Source organism: Neomonachus schauinslandi, chromosome 5 (assembly GCF_002201575.2).
Source record: "Neomonachus schauinslandi chromosome 5, ASM220157v2, whole genome shotgun sequence".
Taxonomy (NCBI): Eukaryota; Metazoa; Chordata; class Mammalia; order Carnivora; family Phocidae; genus Neomonachus; species Neomonachus schauinslandi.
In genome coordinates this window covers 38,664,433-38,687,844 of record NC_058407.1, presented here as the reverse complement: position 1 = coordinate 38,687,844, position 23,412 = coordinate 38,664,433, and the positions used below count along the sequence as shown (strand labels likewise).

Below are 23,412 nucleotides of genomic sequence, written 5' to 3'. Positions count from 1 at the left end.
ACTCCAGGATCATGACCTGAGCCGAAGGCAGTCGCTTAACCAACTGAGCCACCCAGGCACCCCAATATTTTTAATTAGAAGAAAAAAAAAGAAGACTAGGACAAAAATCTATTACTTCTACCTACTCAGGAGAAAGTAATAGGTTTATTTATATTAAGAAATGTCAAGTTTACTACGTGACATCCCAAAGCAACTATTTTTCTCATTTTTCTGTTTTTGAGACAGTAACACAAGAGGCAAACAAATGAATACCTAAGGTATTTTATGTACGATAATATACACATAATTTTGTTTAAAATTTACTTTCTAGAAATCCAGCTATAAATTCCATCAAAGTTTAGCAAATGGAGACTTAATTTTCTCAAGCAAGTGGTATACTTTTTTTTTTTTTAAAGATTTTATTTATTTATTTGACAGAGAGAGATAGTGAGAGCAGGAACACAAGCAGGGGGAGTGGGAGAGGGAGAAGCAGGCTTCCCGCGGAGCAGGGAGCCCGATGCGGGGCTCGATCCCAGGACCCTGGGATCATGACCTGAGCCGAAGGCAGACGCTTAATGACTGAGCCACCCAGGCGCCCCGCAAGTGGTATACTTTATCAATGTTTCAAAACTCTTCTTATCTAAATGGTGAAATGATTAATAGGGTAAAAGAATCTTAGTTGGGGACAAAGTATTTTTGTTTTTTGGTGGTCATCTTTAGCTCTTTCCCTTTCTATTGAAGCTCTTGCTCAAACTACACTTCTCTGTAAGGCAACTATTCAGAAATGGTTTAAGTTTCTGAAGTAGGTATTTGTATTTTTCCATTACATTTATCTTTGAATGCACTGTAAAATTATTGGATTCCTTTGGGATTAAGTCTAATTTGGACTAAAAATGCCTTACTAAAGTCTATTTAAATTTCCTTTGCAAAACCAATTTTAATTTTGCACTTGCTTCCTATTTTTTTTGATGTAATGCTTTATTTCATTGATTTGTTCATTAGTTTTATAACAATTAACAATTCTGAAGTTAAATTTCAACTTTCAAGAGATTCAAATTCATACATTGCTAAGAGACTTTGAAAGTTCTTATCACAAGAGAAAAAAAGTAACTAAATGTGGGAATGGATGTTAACTAGACTTACTGTGGTGATAATTTTTCAATATATACAAATAATGAGTCACTATGCTGAACACCTGAAACTAATACAATATTATATGTCAATTATATCTCAAAAAAATAACACAATAAAAAAACCCAAGAGATCTATTCAAATTCAGAAAAATATCCAAGTATGAAATAAAATGTGTGCATATCAAATGAAAAGATCGCCATTCACCTCATAGTTTGTACTCTGGTTCACTAATTTAAATTTAAGAAAAAATAAAAACTCCAAGCAGTCACAGAAATCACTCAAATTCCATTTCTTTGTCTTTAAAAATCATGGTGCTAACGTACTACATGGAGCAATGGGTGTTATGCGAAAACAATGAATCGTGGATCACTACATCAAAAACTAATGATGTATTATATGGTGACTAACATAACATAATAAAATAAAAAACTAAAAACAAAAACACATAACAAATTAAAAAAATCATGTATTTTTTACATTTTTAAGATTGTAATAAAAAACACATGACATAAAAGTTACCATCTAAACTACTTTTAGGAGTATAGCTCAATAGTGTTAACTATATTCACATTGTTATGCAACACATCTCTAGAATGTTTTCATCTTGCAAAACAAACTTTATACCCATTGAACAACTCCCCATATTCTTCTACCCCCAGCCCTTGGAAACCACAATTCTACTTTCTAATAGTTTGAATAGTTTAGATACCTCATATAAGTGGAATCATACACTATGTCTATTTTGTGACCAGCTTATTTCATTTAGCATATGTCCTTATTTCATATAGCAATGTTCTTGCTCCCCGTGTTTTAAAATTATTTTTCCAAAGTAAAAATACACTTAATTACAGTACTATAAGCTCATCTAAAAGTACCACAGCATAAAAAGTTCCTCTGTAACTCCCCTGCCTCCAATCCTCTAGATAACTGTTACCTTTTTTGTATACATACCCATGTATGAAATTGATTTCTACTGTTAATCTCCATAAAGGATGAATTTATTACAGTCCCAAAATCTTATATAAAAATACTATGTCAATAGTGATCATACCAAATCTGAGCATCATTAGCCTTTGCCAATTTCACTTTTTATATTAACTGTCATGTCTTTGGTTTATTAATGAGATTAAATGCATTTTCAAGCTTCCTGGCCATTTATATTTCTTTTGTAAAATTTATAAATTTCATGTATTCTGTCTCTACTTCCTTTTCCTTGAGTCTTTTCATAGTATAAATACCAATCTTTTAAATGTTATAAAAGACGGCTAAGACTATTCACTTTTAACTCAGCAAATGTGTCTCAACTTTAAGAAGGGTACTGTTTCTGTCATATTTTAGTTTTCTACGTTTAAATAATCAAATCTGCTAATCTTTTCTTTTTCTTGCCTTGGTGTCATACTTAAATTCTTGATTTATTACTAGTATCCTCTGCATGGTAAAAGTTTTATTATCCAATAACTTAATGAAAGCAAATCACAATAACCAAAGCAACAGAAGCACCATTTTTAGAAATAATGAATGTTATAATAATATATGATTCTAATAATATATAATTTTCTGTGATAAAATTTAATCTTAATTTCTTTTAATTGATATCCTGAAGGTAGACAGCTTGAGCTTCACATGCAATTCAGAATTTGTAGGAACTTTTTGACACTATACAATTTACTTTGAAGCAAAAAAGTATATGACCCCATGCCAGTTTTTAATGTGGTTAACTTGGATTCAGGTGTTCTATTATCAAACACACTTTTGAGGTGATGATGACATTATTTATTTCAGGAAATGCACAGAAGAATTTTGCTGCTAATACTTTTACACAAAAAAGGGCTGCTGCTACAAGTTTTTAAAAGAGTGGCATACTTAATGGCTAGAAACACTTTTCTTGTTTATTGTAGAAGACACTGTGTTAGTGTGTTAACCTCCACCCTTCCTTTTCCTCATGGTGTACCAGTCATTTGGTTTAGGTGAGATGGTATATAGCCCACATTAGTAGCAAAATGGCTGCAATATCCTAGTGGTGGACCTTGTCTGGCCGAAGCCGATTATTAATCCCAGACACCTAAGGTAAACCTGCTTCAGGATGAAGCTGACATAGAGGGTTGTGCAATACAACTGGAGCATAATAAATTCTCTTCGTTTAATTCGGTTTCAGCTGGGTTTTCTGTTACTTGTAATTGAATGCTAGCACAAAATCAAGAGCTAAATAACCCCCTATTTAAAATGAACAAAACCTACTTAAATTGTTTGGAACTAAGAAAATGTTTCTTAGAAACAATTTCTACTCAATGTTAATGTATCTCATGTATAATTTTAACAGTAAAACTTAAACACAAGTATCAGTATGCTTCAAGGTCACAACTTTGAAGTCAGAAAATCTTTTCCCTTCTACCCCAGCCTGATGGGTGAGGTCTATGTGATAAGGCAGTGAGAAGTGCCAACTGGGGATGGTTTACTAACCCATTTCCTTTTGTTTACCTATTATTTTTCCCTTGAAAGATGGGAATTCATAGGGTAACACTGGGAAAGGAAGACAATGGGCAGGTTTACAGAATATAATAAACACGAGACATAGGGGAACTGGGGAAGTGTGGACAATTGAGAGGCAAAAGGTCTAAAAGTGATAAAACTTTACCCTGCAAATAATTTACCCTTGCAAGTAATTAATTCTTCAGTATCTGTCTGGGTACCTAATTATAAAATAAAAGTACCTTTCCGGACAAAACAGATAACTTGGCCCTAAAAGTAACCTCCACAGTCACATAGCACAGGTAACCCAACTTCTGGTCACTTCATATTATCGTAGATCCTTGCTGACTGAAAAGCATTTCAATAGCTCTCTTTAGGAACTCCATGTCAAAAATAAAGATGATATGACAGAACGCCATTTCAGGTTAGATACTGCTAAGCTTAGAAGATTAGAACTAACTCGTATTACACCGCTCTACCCCTATGTGAATAGAGCTCTTTAAAGCATGTCAGCTTTCTCCACAGCCAAACAATAGGGAATAGAGGGGGAAAAAGTGGTAAGAAACTTTCAGCATTTGCTAGTTATGTAACCTTTTAAGTCATTAAAACTTGCCTTAGTTTCTTTATTACTATTGAGTAATCTTCTCCCTTTTGGAGAAGATTGTTGGTACAATCAGTTGTGATAATATGAAAGTTCTTTAGAGCACTAAATTTCTAAACAAATGTAAAGAAAGTTAAAAAGACCTACTGTCTTCTCTAGAAGGTAACTTTGCCTTCCACTACTTCTTGATATCCCTTAGATACTTTTGTTTTTTCTTTTCAGTTTTGAAGATTAATTTACATATAATAAACTATCCACTTAGAGAATACAGTTTGATAAGTTTGACAGCTGTATATATCCAGAATATCACCACTATAATCAAGATCCAGAATATTTCCATTGCCTCTGAAATATTCTTTGTGTCCTTTCTAGTCCATTTACCCCTGATCCCAGAGAGACACCAAGTCTACCCCCAGCATGCAGGTACAGTGTGCAGTAACTGTCTTGCATGAATAAATTCAAACACAAGCAAACAGTAATCCTTAAAAAATACGAATACTTCTAAACACAAAAAATGCTTTTTACCTGAGTTTCTTTCTTATTGGATCCTTCTTCTGTATCTGATTGTTGTTCTTGCTCATTTTCATCGCTCTAAAATAGATTGTCAATTTACTTTAGAAAAGTAAAAATAAATTTCAAACACTTTGATACTTAAATATTTTAGGGCTTTTCTACATTTTTAAAAAAATTTATTTATCTGAGAGAGAGCGCGTGTGAGCGAGCGATGGAGGGGGTACGTGGGGTGGGGGAGGGGAGAGGGAGAGAGAATCTCAAGCAGACTCTGTGGGGCTCAATCTCATGACCTTGAGATCATGACCTAAGTGGAAATCAAGAGTCGGTCGCTTAACCAACTGAGCCATCCAGGCGCCCCGGGGCTTTTCTAATTTAAAACGACCCTTGAGAAAAATCTACCAGGAAATAAATCAAAAGGAAAACTGATTTTTAAGTGGGAATTTTTCTACCCTATTTTGAGGAAACCTTATTTTGGCTGCATGACACAATCTAAGTAGCTTAATATACATGGTGGAAAAAGACCATCTACCTAAAAACATGATTTAGGAAACATATTCACAGTGGGGATGAGGAAACTGGAGCTTAGCAGAAGAGGGTATTACATTTTATACTGTAATGATACTGCATGTACTTTAATAGTTTAAAAGGTACTATTTAGACACTCAACTATAATGGGGCAGCAAAAATAGGAAATTCATTATATTATGTAAGAAAAGTTGGGTTCTATAAGCTTGGCAAGGTTTATGCAAAAGTCCTATTATATTTAGGTAGTTTATCAACATCCGGAAATTTCTTGGGAGCTTACAGCACACTAAATAGAAATCACATGAAATCAGTGGTGCTGTTGCTAGTTTTATTTATTAATATACATGTTAATATAAAAATATGAATTCCACATCATGAAATGATCGTTTTTAAAAACTGCAGTTTCATGGGAAAACACAGAAACTGGAAATTTAAAAAGTGGGGAAGTTCAGAGGTCCTAAAAGTAGTAATAAAAAAAGGGGGGGGGGAAGCCTACTAACACAAGAGATTAAAAAGCTGCTTAACTACATAACACCCTTTCTTTGACAGAGCTCTTGGTTCTTTTTGTATGTTGTCTGATATGGGTTCAAATGTGGCTAAGATGGGGAAAGAAGACCTGTGCTCTGGTGGCTAATTAGAACACAGTTCAAGGCAGGGTCAAGTTAAAAAGATGAGTACTGCCAATATGAATCCCACGAAGAATCCTTGCAATGCAAGTTAAGGGTATTCCAGAAAGTGAAGTTCTGAAAGGAAAGCTGGTCTGAATAAAACTCAAGAAAAATAAATACTATATAATAAAAACAGCTTTGACTATGAACCTCCTAATACATACGAATTATTAAAAATATAATTTTAAGTAACAAGAAAGTGTTACTATGTTAGGATGCTAACTAAGACTGTGAAGTTTTATTTTACTGTTATTAAAATGTAAATGAGCAATCAATTGAAATCAACCAGATATCATATACTTCTTGATGAACAAACATACCTTGCCAAAAGAATTTCTGAACCAGAATGGGATCAGTTCTCTACCTGATAGTTACCAATTGGTAAAATGGCAGCTACCAATTTACAGGAAATATAAAAAACCACATGAATGTGTTAAACAACACTTCTGGGGTATGATAACCCAGTTCATTCAAAAATAATTGTAAGGAAAAAAATGAGAGGGAGAAACTGATTAAAAGAGGCTTTAAAGATATAATGAATCATAACACATAGTCCCTACTGCATTCCAACCAAACCAGCAAAGTATAAAAGTACAACAAACCACTTAGCGCATATATGAATCAAATGGACATTAAAACTGACTGGATATTAAATATGAAGGATTATTGTTAACTTACTTAACAGTAAATGTGATCACGATATTGTGATCGTTTGTTGTATGGTAACACATATTGTGACTACTTATTACTTAAAAAATACAATTCTAGTAATTTTTTTTTTTTTTAAGATTTTTAAAATTTATTTGACAGAGAGACAGACAGCGAGAGAGGGAACACAAGAGGGGGAGCAGGAGAGGGAGAAGCACGCCGAGCAGGGAGCCCAATGCGGGGCTCGATCCCAGGACCCTGGGATCATGAGCTGAGCCGAAGGCAGACGCTTAATGACTGAGCCACCCAGGCGCCCCAATTCTAGTAATTTTTAAAAAGGAATCCTTTCCTCTTAAAAATACATACTAAAATTTTTAGATGAAATGATATTCTGTAGATTTTCTTCAAATAATATGGGAGTTGGGGAGATGGCAGGGATTTAGCTTAAACAATGGATATCTGGAGCAGGGTCATTATACTTCTCTGTTACTTTTGTACGTTTGAATCTTCTATATTAAAAATTAAAAGAAAAATGGAAAAAAAAACACCCAAGAGGCTGAAAAAACCCAAACAGATTATGTTTGTCCTTCTACAGTTCTATGTTCTATTGAAACAGCATACATTTCATGTTAACTGTGCTATGCTATAGTTCTTCTTTCTCCTGTATATGAATAGCAATGTTAGGCAGATATATATACAAACAGGGATAAGAAAAAAAATAAAATTTTGTATGATTAAATTGTTATAATCTGACAAGCCAAAGCACTGCTTCGATCAAACATCAGTTATGTATATTATATAATCATATTCACGAAAATGGAATGTAAAGCATCTTAAGGAGTTCTAGGTAGATAGTGAAGTAGGAGGATCCTGAGTTCATCTCCTTCCATGGACACACTGAGGCAACAGCTACATATAATGTAACTTACTCTGAAAACAACCTGAAAATTAGCAGAACAGATCTTCCATTGCTAAAAAACATACAGAAGCCCCATGGAGAAAGGGTAGGAGGGGCAGAAAGGCAGTTGGGTACCAAACCTCCCACATGGCAACCCACAAATGAGAGGTATATCACAGGTACAGAACTCCTCCTCAAGGAGCAAGGGGAATCATGCCTCACATTGGGCAACCCCTACCCTGGGGACCTGCATGGGGAAGATGAATCCCCATAACATTCTGCTTTGAAAATAGCAAGGCTTAACTCCAGGAACTTTGAAAATCAGTGGGGCTTAACTCTGGAAGAGCCAGAAGGCTATAGGAAATGGACACTCCACTTTCAAAGGGCCATTGTACTATGTCATTTGGTTCGGGACCCTGCACAGAAGCAGTAGTTTGAAAAGCAGCTGGATTAGACATGAAGATTTACTTACTAATTTTAGGGTACGTGCTTGAGGTGTTGTAGGAGCTTTCTCTGGGAAAGGAGGTACTAGCTAGCATCATTTCCAACCCCCTTCTGCCTAGTTGGCCAGACACAGGCGCCAGTTCTGACACCCTCTATCTACCTTCCTAGCACTGCTCACCCCACCCCAGCTCTCCCTGTGGATGCTCCCTGCGCAATCCACTCACACTGGCAGGCACCCCTTCAAAGTGGCTCCTGCTTTGTAACACCTGGCGGGCAGCCTTGGTCAGAACTGGTGCCCCAGGCAATGATTACTGCCCCATCACACCTAGCAGGCAGCCCTGGTGGGGACTGGACCACTTTCAAAGCTACTCCTGTCCTGGGGAGGGGGAGAGCCAGTCCCACTCACTAGCCTACCCACAGCAGCTACAGCCAGGCTTCTCAGTCAGCTGCACTGGGGGCCAGCACTGCCCATCAGTGTAGCCGCAGTAGTCGCAGCTGGTCACTGCAGCCAGTGGGGCTGAGGGCCAGCCACCCACCAGTGCCCCCAGATCATGGCCTAGTTAGAAGAGGAAGGTACACAAAGCTCACACAGGGGACACCCCTGGAGTACCTGGTTCTGTTGATAGGGTGGGGGGAAGGGTTGTGTCACAGGGCACCACAAAACCCTTTCTACACAAGGCCACTACTTTCAAGACCAGGAGACATGGCTGACCTACTTAATACAGAGAAACAAATAGAAAGAGTAGGAAAAAATGAGGAAACAGAGGACTATGTTCCAAATGAAAGAATAAGACAAAACCTCAGAAAAAGAACGAAATGGAAATAACCAATATACCTGATACAGGGTTCAAAGTCATGGTCATAAAGATGTTCACCAGACTTGAGAGAAGAATGGATGAACTAAGGGTGAACTTCAACAAAGAAAACAAGAACCAATCAGAGCTGAAGAATACAGAAACTGAAATGAAAGATACACTAGAGTCAACAGCAGATTAGAGAATGCAAAACAATGAATCTGCAATCTGGAAGACAGGGTTAGTGGAAAGCATCGAGGGTGAACAACAAAAAGAAAAAAAAACTAAAAAATGAGAACAGGTTAAGGGACCTCTGGGACAACATCAAGTATATTAACATTAACATTATAGGGGTCCCAGAAGGAGAAGAGAGAGAGAGGCAGAGAACTTATTTTAAGAAATAATAACTGAAAACTTCCCTAACCTGGGGAAGGGAACAGACATCCAGATCCAGGAAGCACACAGATCCCCAAACAAGAGGAATCCAAGGAGGTCCACACCAAGATATATATTAATCAAAATGTCAAAAATTAAAGAGAATCTTAAAATCAACTAGTTATGTACAAGGGAAACCCTACAAGGCTTAGCTTATTTTTCAGCAGAAACTTTGCAGGCCAGAAGAGAGTGGTGTGACATAAGGCTGTCACGGAAAAAACCTACAATCTTCTGGAAAAAAACTACAACCAAGATTACTTAGAAAGGTTATCATTAAGAAGTGAAGGAGAGAGAAAGAGTTTCCCAGATAAAAAAGTTAAAGGACTTCATCACCACTAAACCAGCCTTACAAGAAATGTTAGAGACTTCTGTAAGTGGAAAAGAGAAGGCCATAACTAGAAATAAGAAAATTATAAAAGGAAAAAATTTCACTGGCTAGTATATGAAGGTTAAAAAACAAAAGTATTTGTTAAAAAACAAAATCAATTATACATATGGTCTTAAAAGGGAAGTTTATAGCGATACAGGCTTACCTCAAGAAACAAGAAAAATCTCAAACAATCTAACCTTATACCTAAAGGAATTAGAAAAATAACAAAGCCCAAAGTTAGCAGGAAAAAGGAAATAATAAAGATCAGAGCAGAAATAAATGAAATATAGACTAAAAAGCAATAAAAAAAGATCAATGAAACTAAGAGCTGGTTCTTTGAAAGAAGAAACAAAATTGACAAACCTTTAGCCAGCTTCCTCAAGAAAAAAAGAGAACTGAAATAAATAAAATAAAAAATGAAAGAAGTTACAATGGACACCACAGGAGTACAAAGAATTATAAGAGACTATAAAAAACAATGACATGCCAACAAATTAGAAAAAATGGATAAATTTCTAGAAACATATAATCTTCTAAGATTAAATCAGGGAGAAAACAAAATCTGAACAGACTGATTACTAGTAATGAAACTGAATCAGTATTCAAAAAATGCCCAGCAAAGAGTGAAGTCCAGAATCAGATGGCTTTACAAGTGAGTTCTACCAAATATTTACAGAACTAATACCTATCTTTCTCAAATTTTCCAAAAAACAGAAGAGGAAGGAATGCTTCCAAATTCATTCTATAAGGCCAGCATTACCCTGATACCAAAATCAGACAGACACAAAAGAAAATTATAGATCAAGATCACTGATGAACATACATGCAAAAATCCTCAATGAAATATTAACCAAATACAACAATATATTAAAAGGATTATTCACCATGATCGCATGGGACTTATCTCAGGAATGCAAAGGTACAATATCCATAAATCAATCAATATGATATAACACATTAACAAAATGAACAATAAAAATATGATTGTCTCGATCTAGAAAAAGTATTTGACAGAATTCAATATCCTTTCAAGATAAAAATTTTCAACATAAAATTTTAAAGGAAACATACGTCAACATAAAGAAGGCCACAGATGACGAACCCATCCATAGCTAACATACTCCACTGTGAAAAGCTGAAAGCTTTTCCTTTGAGATCAGAAACAGGACAAGGATATGCCCTTTCACCACTCAACATAGTACTGGAAGTCCCACCCACAGTAATCAGACAAGAAAAAGAAATAAAAGTAATCCAAATTAGTAAGGAATAAGTAGAACTGTCACTATTTGCAGATGACAAACCATAGAGAGGAAACCTTGAAGATTCCACTGAAAGCTATTAGAACTAATAAATGAATTCAGTAAGTTGCAGGATACAAAATCAATACACAAAAATATATGTTGCATTTCTACACATTAATAACAAACTAGCTGAAAGAGAAATTTAAAAAAATTCCCATTTACAACTGCATCAAAAAGAATAAAATACCTAGGAATGAATATAACCAAGAAGGTGAAAGACCTATACTCTGAAATGATAAGATATTGATGAAAGAAACTGCAGATGACACAAATGAAAAGATACACAATGCTCATGGACTAGAAAAATACTGTCAAAATGTACACACTACTCAAGGCAATCTACAAATTCATACAATCTCTATCAAAAAGCAATAGTATTTTTCACAGAATTAGAATAATCCTAAAATTTATATGGGACCACAAATAACCCTGAAAAGCCAAGGCAATCTTGAGAAAGAATCTTAACAAAACCAGAGGTATCACAATCCAAGATGTCAAAGTATACTACAAAGTGATAGTAATCAAAACACTATGGTACCGTCACAAAAACAGACACACAGATCAATAGAGCAGAATAGAGAAACCAAAAATAAACCCCTGCTTATATGGTTAATCTTTGACAGAGCAAAAGAATATATAATAAGGAAAAAGTCTCTTAAAAAAATGGTGCTGGAAAACCACTCAGCTACATGAAAAAGAATGAAACTGGACCATTTTTATACCATTCACAAAAATAAACTCAAACTGGATTAAAGACCATTTAACACAGGCAGTAAATTCTTGGATATCAGCCCTAAGCAGTTTATTTTTGGATCTGTCCCCTTAGGCAAGGGAAACATCAGCAAAAATAAACAATTGGGACTTATCAAACTAGAAAGATTTTGTACAATGAAGGAAACCATCATCTGAATGAAAAGGCTAACCCACTGAATGGAAGAAGATACTTGCAAATAATATTATCTGGTAAGGGGTTAATATCAAAAAAATATAAAAACCGCATACAACTCAACACCCGCCCCGCAAAAAAAGTCCGATTAAAAAATAGAAGAGAATCAAAAAGACATTTTTCCAAAAAGACACAGATGGCTAACAGATGTATGAAAAGGTGCTCGACAGCACTAATCATCAGGGAAATGCAAAAAAAAACCCACCCCACAACGAGATATTATCTTGCACCTGTCAGAATGGTTAGCATCAAAAAGATAAGAAGTAAGAAATGTTGGCGAGGATGCACTGTTGGTGGGAATGCAAATACGTGCAGCCGCTATGGAAAACAGTATGGAGCTTCCTCAAAAAATTAAAAAGAAATACCATATTATCCAGTAATCCCCCTACTGGGTAATTTACCTGAAGAAAACTAAAACACTAATCCTTAAAGACAGATTTATCCCCATGTTCACTGCACCATTATTTACAATAGCCAAGACAAGGAAGCAACTTAAGTATCCATCGACAGATTAAATAAAGAAGATGTGGAAATACATACAATGGAATATTACTCAGCCATAAAAAACAAAATCTTGCCATTCACAACAACATGGATAGACCTAGAGAGTATTATGTTAAGTGAAATAAGTCAAACAGAGAAAAACAAATACCACATGATTTAACTTTATGTGGACTCTAATAAAAGTCCAAAAAATTACAAACAAACAGATTCATAAATACAGAGAACAAACTGTTTCAAGAAGGGATGGGAAGACAGGTTAAAAAGATGAAGGGGATTAAGAGGTTCAAACTTCCATTTATAAAATAAGGCGATGAAAAGTACAGCATAGGGAATATAGTCAATAATACTGTAATAAATGTAAAATGAGAGATGGTTACTACACTTATTGTAGTGGGCATTTCGTATGTAATTGTTGAATTACTATATTGTATACTTGAAACTAATATATAATAATAATAAAATATGTAAAGCATCTTTCTTTCAAAGAATCTCCAGGGTAAAACAGTTTAGCCACTATATAATTCTATATTTTATATATATATATATATTTATTTCTGTATTTTATATATATATATGTATATATATATATATATTTCCTGAGCTGTAGTTATTAGCTATTATTTTTATTCCAAAATTGGGACAGAACTCTGGCTTTTCAGTAATACCAAAAATCTAAGTACTCATTAACTATCCTTATAAAGAAGAACTTTTCTGATTTAATAACTTGACTCAAAACACATAGTGATGACCTAAAGAATATGTAATCTGAGGTATATAAGAAATTATTAGCATGTACTTCTGGAAAAATTAAGTATACTATCAAGTAGTTATATGTTAATAGGTTCTCACATCTTGTGTCCAAAATGAAACTCCTGTAGATCTCCTTTTCTCTCTTGGTCGCCGCCGTTCTCGGATTGATTTAGGTTGTGATTTATCTTCTCCTTCTTTTTCCTCTTCTCTCTTTTCTCCCTCTGTTAAGGATTACAATGAAACACATGGTAGTAATGTATCTTGACAGTATTTTATAAGAAAAATATAATAACAATTCAAAGTCAATCTCCTCATGAAGCCTTCTAAAATTCTCCAATCAGAATTATTTTTTGTCCCTCTCAGTGCTCCTATAAAACACCTGGCTTAAACATGTATTTGTATCTCCCACTGGATAGGCTCTTGATCAAGACAAGAATTTTAATTATTTCATTTTCCTAGTGCCTAATACAAAACTTTTGCCAAAAGACACACTTACTATTTGCTGGATAGAAAATAATTGAATCCTATGAAAAGAATAGGGCTTGTTATTAATGTCTGATAGGGAGATACTTACTAAACCCAAAGTTAACGCTTCAAGGAAACCAGTTCTTTTTTTTTTTTTAAAGATTTTATTTATTTATTTGAGAGAGAGAATGAGAGAGAGAGAGCACATGAGAGGGGGGAGGGTCAGAGGGAGAAGCAGACCCCCTGCTGAGCAAGGAGCCTGATATGGGACTCCATCCCAGGACTCCAGGATCATGACCTGAGCTGAAGGCAGTCGCCTAACCAACTGAGCCACCCAGGCACCCGGAAACCAGTTCTTAATGATGGAAGAACTAGCAGGCATCCAACAAATTTATCAGTTTGTTTCTACTATTCCCAGTTCTCATTCAGTAGTAGAATAAATAATAAATAAATATAAAAAAAAATAAATACAGTATTCATTCCATTTCTATTAAATAGCATCTATGAACAAACACTTTTTTTCTGGAAAAAAATAATTTATATTTTATTAAAAACAAATCAACATAAAAAAATATAGTCTCAAAATTTGTTTCCTTCCTAGGACAGTTAAAATAGCTTCAGACTTACATACTAAAAAGGGATTAGGGCCTTTAAATCTGTTTTAAAAAGCAGACATCTATGTGGAACAAAGTAATGTTAAAAATTATTTTTCAAAAGTCTCCGTGTCATTAGCAAAGAGTTACAGCAAAAGAAATTCCAAAATTATAGTATTAAGAGGGTTTTTTAGACTTGTTTTTGGAATTGGTGTAGAGCAACGATCTCAAACTCCAATGTCTACAGTGGCCATCCAGATAACATAAATGGATAAAACTGGTCAGGAGGGCACTATTCCAAGTAATGCAGGGCTGCTATTTGGCTCTAGCCAGTTGTTGATATGTGAGATTTTTTTACACCCACTGTTGTTAAATCTTCCAATTTTTCAACAGAAGATGAAAATCTAAACTTTCATTGGCTCAAAATTTTTACAAACATTATGTGGGCCTCACACTCAGTGGTTTAAAGAACTGAAGGGTGCCTGGGAGGGCTCAGTCAGTTAAGCCTCCGACTCTTGATTTCAACTCTTAATTTCGACTCAGGTCATGATCTCAGGGTCGTGGGATCGAGCCCTGCATGGGGCTTCGTGCTCAGCTGAGTCTGCTGCTTGTGATTCTCTCTTTCCCTCTCCCTCTGCTTCTCCCACAACTCACGTATGCATGCTCTCTCTCAAATAAATAAATCTTAAAAAAAAAAAAACTGAAATATTTCTAACCAAAAAAAAAAGTCAGCTGAAAATTAAGAAAAAATTTTCTGAAGTTTATCCTATATGATGATTGTTACTGTCATGACTAATACTATGAGATTTTCTTTTTAAAATATAAAATGTCTACATACAGAAATGATTTTATGTAGTACCCACCTCCGATTTAAAATAGGAATTATTAAAATTTAAATAGGAAGTTTATATGAAATAATAGGAAGTGTTAATAGTGATCATCAATATGCCAACATATAGCTGAAGAAGAAATTTCTCAAGAAGCAAGCATAAAAACAATTTTGTTTTAGCAAGGACATTACGTGTGTAGGTGATTTTAGTTTAAAACAATTTCACACACAAAAAATTTAAGAACTATGATCCACACAATAGGTAAGAAATAACTTAAGGCACTAATATACTGTTCCTAGAAATAGTCTCCCATCAGTTCTTCTATATTGACTTTTTTCCTATGTTGGTGGACATAAAAATTTGTGAAGTCTTGGTATAAAGATATATGTATCAATGCCAGACTACATAATTTCTATTTTTATTTTCTACTTTTCTCATTCTCATCCATCATATTCTTTCTGAAAGAATGGCAGAATGATTCCCAGTTTAGAATGCTGTTTCCTTTTCTGTTGAACCACACACACACACAAAAAGATTCAAAGGATTATTTGTAGGAAACAAAGTGTTTTCAAAATTTGGTCTTCTTACCTCTTTCATTTTCTTTTGTTAATCCTCTGGAGTAAGCAGAAGTTATACCTACAAGACTATTTGGCCTGTTTAGTTGACTTGAAGCATAAAGTGAACTGCTCATGGTAGAAACTGAAGAGGATGGAGTGGTTGAACTTGAAGTCGATACCGGTCTGTAACGTTGGTAAGTCTGTGAAATATTAAAATTAATACCCATCTAAAATATTAAAGTTAAAAACATATAAACACTTAAATTCATTTTAAAGGAAAAATAATGTTCTAATCATCTCAAAATAATTCAGATTTCTAGTTAAAATCCTTTTGAGTATTTTATATATGGTTGTTGGTATATAAATCTCTTGTATTTTGAGTCACAAGAACTATTCATACCATTTGACCTAGCTGTGTTGTTGTGTTGTTGGTATACTATTACCTCATCATATGTTCTAGAGTACTTTTGTTTATATTCATCTTCTCTTGATGTTTCTGACTCCTTCTTTTCTTCTTGCTTCTCTTTATCCTGTTTTTCTTTTTCCTCTTTTTCTTTTTCTTCATTTTCTTGTTCTCTGGTTCGGGTAGAACGACTTCTTCCTATTGTTTTTTCAGCTTCCTGAAGATCAGTCAATGTTACTCCCTGTACACAAAAAAGGTAAATTTAATAATGAGAGGCATTATAGCTTGTTTCAAAGGAATATTTTATAAGTAGACAAATTTAATATGAATGTATTAAAGTCAAATACACATGTTTGGAATTGGTTTGGAAATTGAAATAGAATTTCTACTTGGCAAGTTACATTCATTCTATGAAGAATCATCATGAGCAAGCACAATAATAGGTATTGGGAAAGATATAAAGTATGTGTAATAAATAGTCTCTATATTCAAGAAATTAACAAAAACAGGGAGATGACAGAAATAACACATGAATTCCTAAGAAGTTCAGAGAAAGAAGGAAAAACTGATATAAATATTGTTTATATGCTAAATTTATATGTATTTGTTTTTATGTATATATTTACAGAGAAAATTTCAGTAAAAAAATAATTTCTGAAGGATAAGCCTTGAAGAACAGGTTAGATTTCAAGAAGTAAAGGTACAAAGACAGAAACAGTATGTTAAGATCTTAGCAAACAGTTCAGCTTGAAATGTGAGTAAGAGTAAGGATCAAGGAGTTGAATCTGGACTTTGAAGCTCCTCAACTGTAGGAAAGGACAGACAAAGGATAAAAGGATAGTGATATATTAGATATACTTAGAATGGCAAGGAGGTTAGGGAGATGATAACTAGACTGAGTGACATTTTCCTCATACTTGCACATTAGCTGTCTGAAATATCTAACATAATAGACCTATTCCCCACAACTCCAAATATTCATAGAATTCTTTAATAATTATCAGACATATTGATTAACACTTATTGAATACTCTGTGCCAGATACCATCTTAGCAACAAAAAAAATATTCAAAGACATACAAAGGCATATGGCTAATTGGATTAAATATAATATTAACAATGTGACCATATACAGGGGCTAGGGCAGGATTACTAACGCAATCTTTATTTTTGAGATTTACCCACATTATATACTGACACTGATATTTCCTTTTTAAAATTTTTTTAAAGTTTTTAAAAATTTATTTAAATAATCTCTATACCCAATGTGGGGCTCGACCTCATGACCCCAGATATCCGACTGAGCCAGCTAGGCGCCACCAATGACATCAATATTTTCACAGAGAAGTGAAAAAGAGAGAGGTAATTTGTTTTGAAGTTTTATATATTATACACATTAAATATACCTGTGTTGATCTTCTAGACTGTCTTGCTTGTCTAGATCTTGCTTTTCTTTGGGATTCAGACTCTTCATCTCTAACAGGAGTGAGGTATGATCTACAGTAATAAGTAAAAATTATTAGTTGGAGATATAATATCTGTGAATATAATTACATATGAATGTGTGAATGATTACAAAGTTAAGCATTTTAATGGGTTTTAAGAAGTCTTCAAAAATGGTTACATCCACCCTGAAAATTCAGCAATACAATCTGATAAATCTTTAGATTGGAAATAATCATACTAACTTACATTTTTCAAGTTCTTCCTAACTACAGGTTTTTTTTGTTTTTTGTTTTTAATTTTTATTGTTATGTTAATCACCATACATCATTAGTTTTTGTTTTTTGTTTGTTTGTTTTTTAAAGACATGCGACATCAGTCCTCTTAGCCCCTTTTTTGGTTCCCCACAATACCATGCTAGATGAAAAGTGAAGTTATCTGGCTAAACTCTAGACTGTCAATGTCTTTTTACGGTAGAATGGTTAGGACTGAAGGCAACATTCAACATATGGGATGACTAGTCAGCAAGCAACACTCCCTGAATTCTGCCATTGTGCATTTATTAATGATGTTTTTGGCAGATATACTCTCGTTCACACTTTGAGTTCTCTAAAAAGTCAAGTGCTTTTATACATAAACTGCTTTAAAACCAGCATCTTATTTCTGGTTACTGATTTTCTGATATAAAGAGGACTTAACATTTAGCTTCACTACATTTCATCTTGCACATCTAAGCCTATGTTCCATCCTGTCACAGGATATGCACCATTTCAAAAGCAAGCAATCTAGTCAAGAGATTAGTATTTAATTAATTAAAGGGTTGAATAAGCAAAGATAAGACAGAGAGCCCTGCAACACAACAAAAAAACTTCCTTCCAATGATCAATATTACCTTGGATGTTCAATTGTTAATACTTTATGTAGTTATATTACCATCTAACTCACATTTCTCAGAGAACACTCAGAAGTAGAGTATCCCTATTTTCCATGCTGTCTATCAAATTTATCTAGTTTATACCATCCTGCCCCTCCCCTCCAAATGTGACTTTTTAAAAAGACTTTTCAGCTTTAGTATGCTTTCCAATTGGTAATTTGTTCTCTTTAAACTCCCTAAAACTATTCATATATCCATAGCAAACTTTGGAATTTATTCTTGGTTTTATGCCTTATCTTTTATTTTTTCTATGCACCCTTTAAAGCTCTATGTTCAGAGAGTATAACATATCTCAAGCTCCTTAGAATAATTTACAGTTTTTTCAGAATTCTTTTGGAGAGCCCCATTCCTTTTGATTTATCATTCTCTTTCTTCACACTCTTTAGTTTTTAGAAATCTGTCTCTCTAAAACTAGAATACATGATGCATTATTCCTAGGATTCACCTGATCATCCAAAATCTACTTGTCTCAATTCCATCAATTAACTCTTACTTATTGGTTAAAGTTAGTTCTAGAAGACTGGTTTTCTGTGTTGCTTCTACTTTACAGATAAACTTTAAGCAAGGTAAGTCAAGAACTTCTCTAGAGGATGTTTTTGATTGAGACATCCAACAAATTTAGAGAAAGATGAAAATCCTCTCCCTACTTTTTTTTTTACTTAAGTTGTTTTTATCATCTGATGGTCTGAGAAAATATCATCTGATCTCTCTACTTGGATGAATAACTTATGGAACTATTTCATAATGATATAATTGATTTTTGTTCTCTTTATCCATATGTTCTCTATCATATTTTCAGCTCTAGGTTTCTAGAGGATCCTGAAAGATTATGTCTTGTTGCTATTATAGTAGCACTGTATTTATCTCATAAATCAGGCACACCTCACGAAGTATTAGTATTAGTATTAGTATCTTACTAAATTTGGTTTCTACTAGAATACTGGTACAGATGTAAGTTTATAACCTAAAATTTTAATTAAAAAAATTAAATGTCTAATTATTTGTTTTCTGCTTTTATTTTTTTTTAAAGATTTTTATTTATTTGAGAGCGAGAGTGTGCAAGCACAGCAGGGTCAACGGCAGGCAGATGGAAAAGCAGGGTCCCCACTGAGCAGGGAGGCTGATATGGGGCTTGATCCCAGGACCCTGGGATCATGATCTGAGCGCCAAAGGCAGACGCTTAACCAACTGAACCACCCACGAGCCCCTGTTTTCTGTTACTTTTAATTTGTCCTCCTAAACGTATAGGGCAAGGAAGAAATTCACTAAACAAAACATTTTAGTTATCAACATTTCTTTAGTTTGACTTTCTTTTAGAGATTCAGCAACACATGGCTTCATCTGTATCAATGGACATATCCAAAGAGATGAGCAGATTGGTAGGATACCTGCCCTCTTGATGGTCCATGATGCTCAAGCTACACTAAGCTTGATACTTCTCTTTCTCCCACTGTTTTATAATTTTCATTTTGTCTATGTATCAACTCTTGTGAGATTTAAGCTTTTTATTTAGATATAACAGATACTAAAACAGATGTAACAGATACTTCCTATTTTTATAACAACTCCAGTGATTTTTCTGGGACAAGTAATTTAAAAGGTGAAAGAGAATAACAATAAACTTGTTATTATAGTTTCAGTTTAAGAAAATTAATTCTGGAATATAGTGAGGAGCTTCTTTGTGGCAGAAGTTGGTTATGATGTATTTGGAAAATGCTATCCATTTTAACCTTCTCTAGGAAAATCACAACATGTTAAAGGCTCTAAGAACCGAAGGAAGAACCCTGCTTAATCTTGTTTAACTATGCATTTCCCACGATTATTTAAGTAGAAAATACTTTTCTTTTGTGGTACACCTGCTACACGTGGAAAGTGCTCTTTGAAACATCAGCTTGAAAAGTATGTCCCAATGGCTATTTTTTTTAGCCATTCATTTAATACTTATTTATGCATCTACTGCCTCTATGCAATTTATTGCTTTTTGGACTTCTCCCAGATGAGGGGAAGAAAAAAAATAAAAGGAGATGAAACCTCAATGTAATAGCGAATCTGGTTAAACAGAAAAACTTTATAGCAGCTTAGATGGCTGCACGTTATCATTTCAGTATTTCAAGAGCTTCTCTGAAAGTAAGAATGAACATGGACTTCTGAATCTGACTCCCCTATGTAATGGTCAAAATTCCCATATTTAGTTTAAAACAGGGAAATCTGCATTGCCATTTGCCCTTTTATTTTTATTTTTATTTTTTTTAAAGATTTATTTATTTTTATTTGAGAGAGAGAATGAGAGAGAGCGAGTACATGAGAAGGGGGAGGGTCAGAGGGAGAAGCAGACTCCCTGCCGAGCAGGGAGCCCGATGCGGGACTCGATCCCAGGACTCCAGGATCATGACCTGAGCCGAAGGCAGTCGCTTAACCAACTGAGCCACCCAGGCGCTCCGCCATTTGCCCTTTTAATCTCCAAGGCAAACAGAACTAATCAACCATCACACTCTCTTCAAAAGAGCCTCGATTCTTTTTCTACAGTTTCAAGTTACCATAAAAGTTAAATGTATTTATCATATCTTGTTTAACATATAGATAGGTTAAGGGGATAAAAATTACTAAATGGAAGACTTACAATATCTGTTCATTTAAATTTTCCATACATTTCCTCCAAATTAGCATAAAAATCTAGCCTATCAATTTGTAATACACAATGTATTTCCTATTACTTTAAGAGACCCCATCTAGTATTCAGTTCCTTTCTCCTCTCCTGGGGTTCCTGTACAGAGCAGACCTCTATGAATAAAATGTAGAGAAGAAAATTAATTCATATATTTTATGTGTTTTTAATTAAAAAGAGCTGACTAAGGCACCTGGGTGGCTCAGTTGGTTGGGCATCTGCCTTTGGCTCAGGTCATGATCCCAGGGTCCTGGGATCGAGTCCCACATCGGGCTCCCTGCTTAGCAGGGAATCTGCTTCTCCCTCTGTCCCTCCCCCTGCTCGTGCTCACGCTCTCTCTCTTGCAAAAATAAATAAATAAAATCTTAAAAAAAAAAGAGCTGACCATCAAAAAGCAGAATATATCAGTTAAAATCCACTGCCTTAATCATTACTATATCATACTGTCATACTGATCTCTTTCTTGTAACTATATAGGGTGCATAATTTTAGTCCTTAGTAGTCACAGATTGCTTATTATTTTCTAAGCAACTGAAAGGTTGTTATTTTTAAATTAAGAATTATATAAAAGTAGAAAAGTCACTTAATATCTCTGGGTCTTAGTTTCCTTCTGTAAAGCAAAGATACCACAGGTAAGTTCCTTTCCACATCTGTGATTCCATACCAATTATGAGCAGCAGGAAGAAGTAAAGCAATGCTCTTAATAACATTTAAGCCCACAAAATAAATTCATAAACCCTTTAAGAAATTTAATAAGTGCCTTTTATGTGCTAGGATTAAAACTAAGTGAATGTACTCAATGTACTTACAAATTATCTGGCTTACATGTATGCCTAAGAAATCTTTGAGACTCTTAAAATGAAAATCTCAAAAATAACAAAACAAAAACAGTTAACATCCATCAAATTTTTTTAATAATGGGGGAAACAGAGAGAAAAATGAAAAGTATGTTTTTGTCAGATCTAGTCTTCCATGAGTCTGACTGGGTGTGTTCAGACAGATCTTCCATCACAAAAATGTCTTGAATTAAAACAACCATTAAAAAAATGAAGATGGCTAAGAAGACAAGCGTCTGGCTACTGCCTTGAAATGAAAACATCAATTCTGTCCGAGGGAGTCACCAAGCCAAAATGCTAATAATTGCCCATTATATCAATCTACACAGTTCTGAGCTGATACAGGTTATTTCATTTATTAACCTACTCAAGAGATGGTCACCAACTGGACAAGATTAAAAAGCAAAACAGACAACTTTCATCACTGGGCAAGACCGAGCAGCAGTCCTGTGAGGACCTTTACACACCTGCGTCTCTCCCTGACCTCTGATGTGGAGGAGACAGTGCCAGCAGTAGTTGTAGTCAGGGTTGTGGTTGAGGCTGCAGCATTTACAACAGTTGGAGCAACAGGGATGGTCAATGCCGTAGGAACACTGTCCTTTTCTTTTTCAGTACTATCCTCAGCCCACAAACGATTTGAGGTACTATCGCATCATAAGCAGCAACACAAAAAGAGAAAAGGAAAATAGCTAAACAATGAAAGCACTTTCTAGCAGCTGAAACGTGACAACAGGGATGGATTTTTTTAAAACACAAGGCAAGACATCTTTCAACTATGAACCAAAAAGCTCACCCAGAACTGTCAAAGGAGAAATTTACATTTTAAGCAGCCTGATTCAAAGAAAGTTAATAATTCGGGAACTTAATTTTTTCCCCAGACATGCATAATTGCCTCTTTTTGGAACCAATTTTTGATTGTAAATAATTTTAATGAGGTAAATGAAAAAATCCAGAGCCCCACAATCTTCTAAACAAAAATGCATGCACATACATAAGCACACAGTAGGCCTGAACACAAAATGTATCTGTAACTCACCTGCTTTGTGTGCCTGCTGAGGAAGAACCCGTTGTAATCTTTGTAGTAGTGCTTGTGCCGGAAAGCAGGCTTTTCTGAAGCCCAGCTGCAGAGGTAACTGTTGGTGTTGATGTGGTGCTTGGAACACTAGAACTAATCAAATCATCTGGTCTTCTACCAAAGGAGCAACTGAAGGAAAGAGTCATATCTATATAGGATGTGTTTGTATGTGTATGCTATAGTTAATGTCTATATATTACACAGATTCACAAGGCTAGGAAGAATCTAAAAAACGGTGTTCCTAAATACACCACCGGCTCCAGCACCAAGAGTTGCATCTACAACTTGCTAGGAGTCTGGATGATTTCACTAATTTGGTAGTGTATCATTTTACTGCCTCCCCCCTCCCTCAGTAGGACTCAAAGATGATCTGATCTGGTATTTTTCATTCCTGGACTGTTCCAGACCATATGGTCATGCCAGACTAGGTCTGAGAAAAACACGTTTAGTTTTACTCAGGGAAAGTGAAGATGGACCTTTTTGAAGAAAAGTGTTTCAGCAATGAGTCACATCCTTAGGAATGACCCATGCCTATATTATACTTGTTCATCTTTTACTCTTCTTTTCGGCTGCTTTTAGCAGAGAAAATATTTAAAGGTTTCCCCCCCCTCCTCTCCAATGTGATTTTATTA

At 34.8% G+C, this 23,412-nt stretch overlaps 1 protein-coding gene across 4 annotated transcripts in view; it reads right to left on the bottom strand.

Moving 5' to 3' along the window:
* Positions 1–23,412, bottom strand: part of PPP1R12A (protein phosphatase 1 regulatory subunit 12A) — a 145,586-nt gene that overhangs the window by 16,533 nt on the left and 105,641 nt on the right. For 2 of the 4 annotated variants that reach the window (XM_044915363.1, XM_021678642.1), the window contains exons 13-19: positions 22,742–22,909; positions 22,173–22,349; positions 17,234–17,324; positions 15,868–16,068; positions 15,456–15,624; positions 13,079–13,200; positions 4,709–4,774 (exon numbers count right to left, since the gene is read on the bottom strand). In XM_044915363.1, the coding sequence (XP_044771298.1) occupies positions 4,709–4,774; positions 13,079–13,200; positions 15,456–15,624; positions 15,868–16,068; positions 17,234–17,324; positions 22,173–22,349; positions 22,742–22,909 (994 nt within the window). The remainder of the gene's footprint in view (positions 1–4,708; positions 4,775–13,078; positions 13,201–15,455; positions 15,625–15,867; positions 16,069–17,233; positions 17,325–22,172; positions 22,350–22,741; positions 22,910–23,412) is intronic. The other 2 variants (XM_044915364.1, XM_021678643.2) reach the window with 2 other exon arrangements.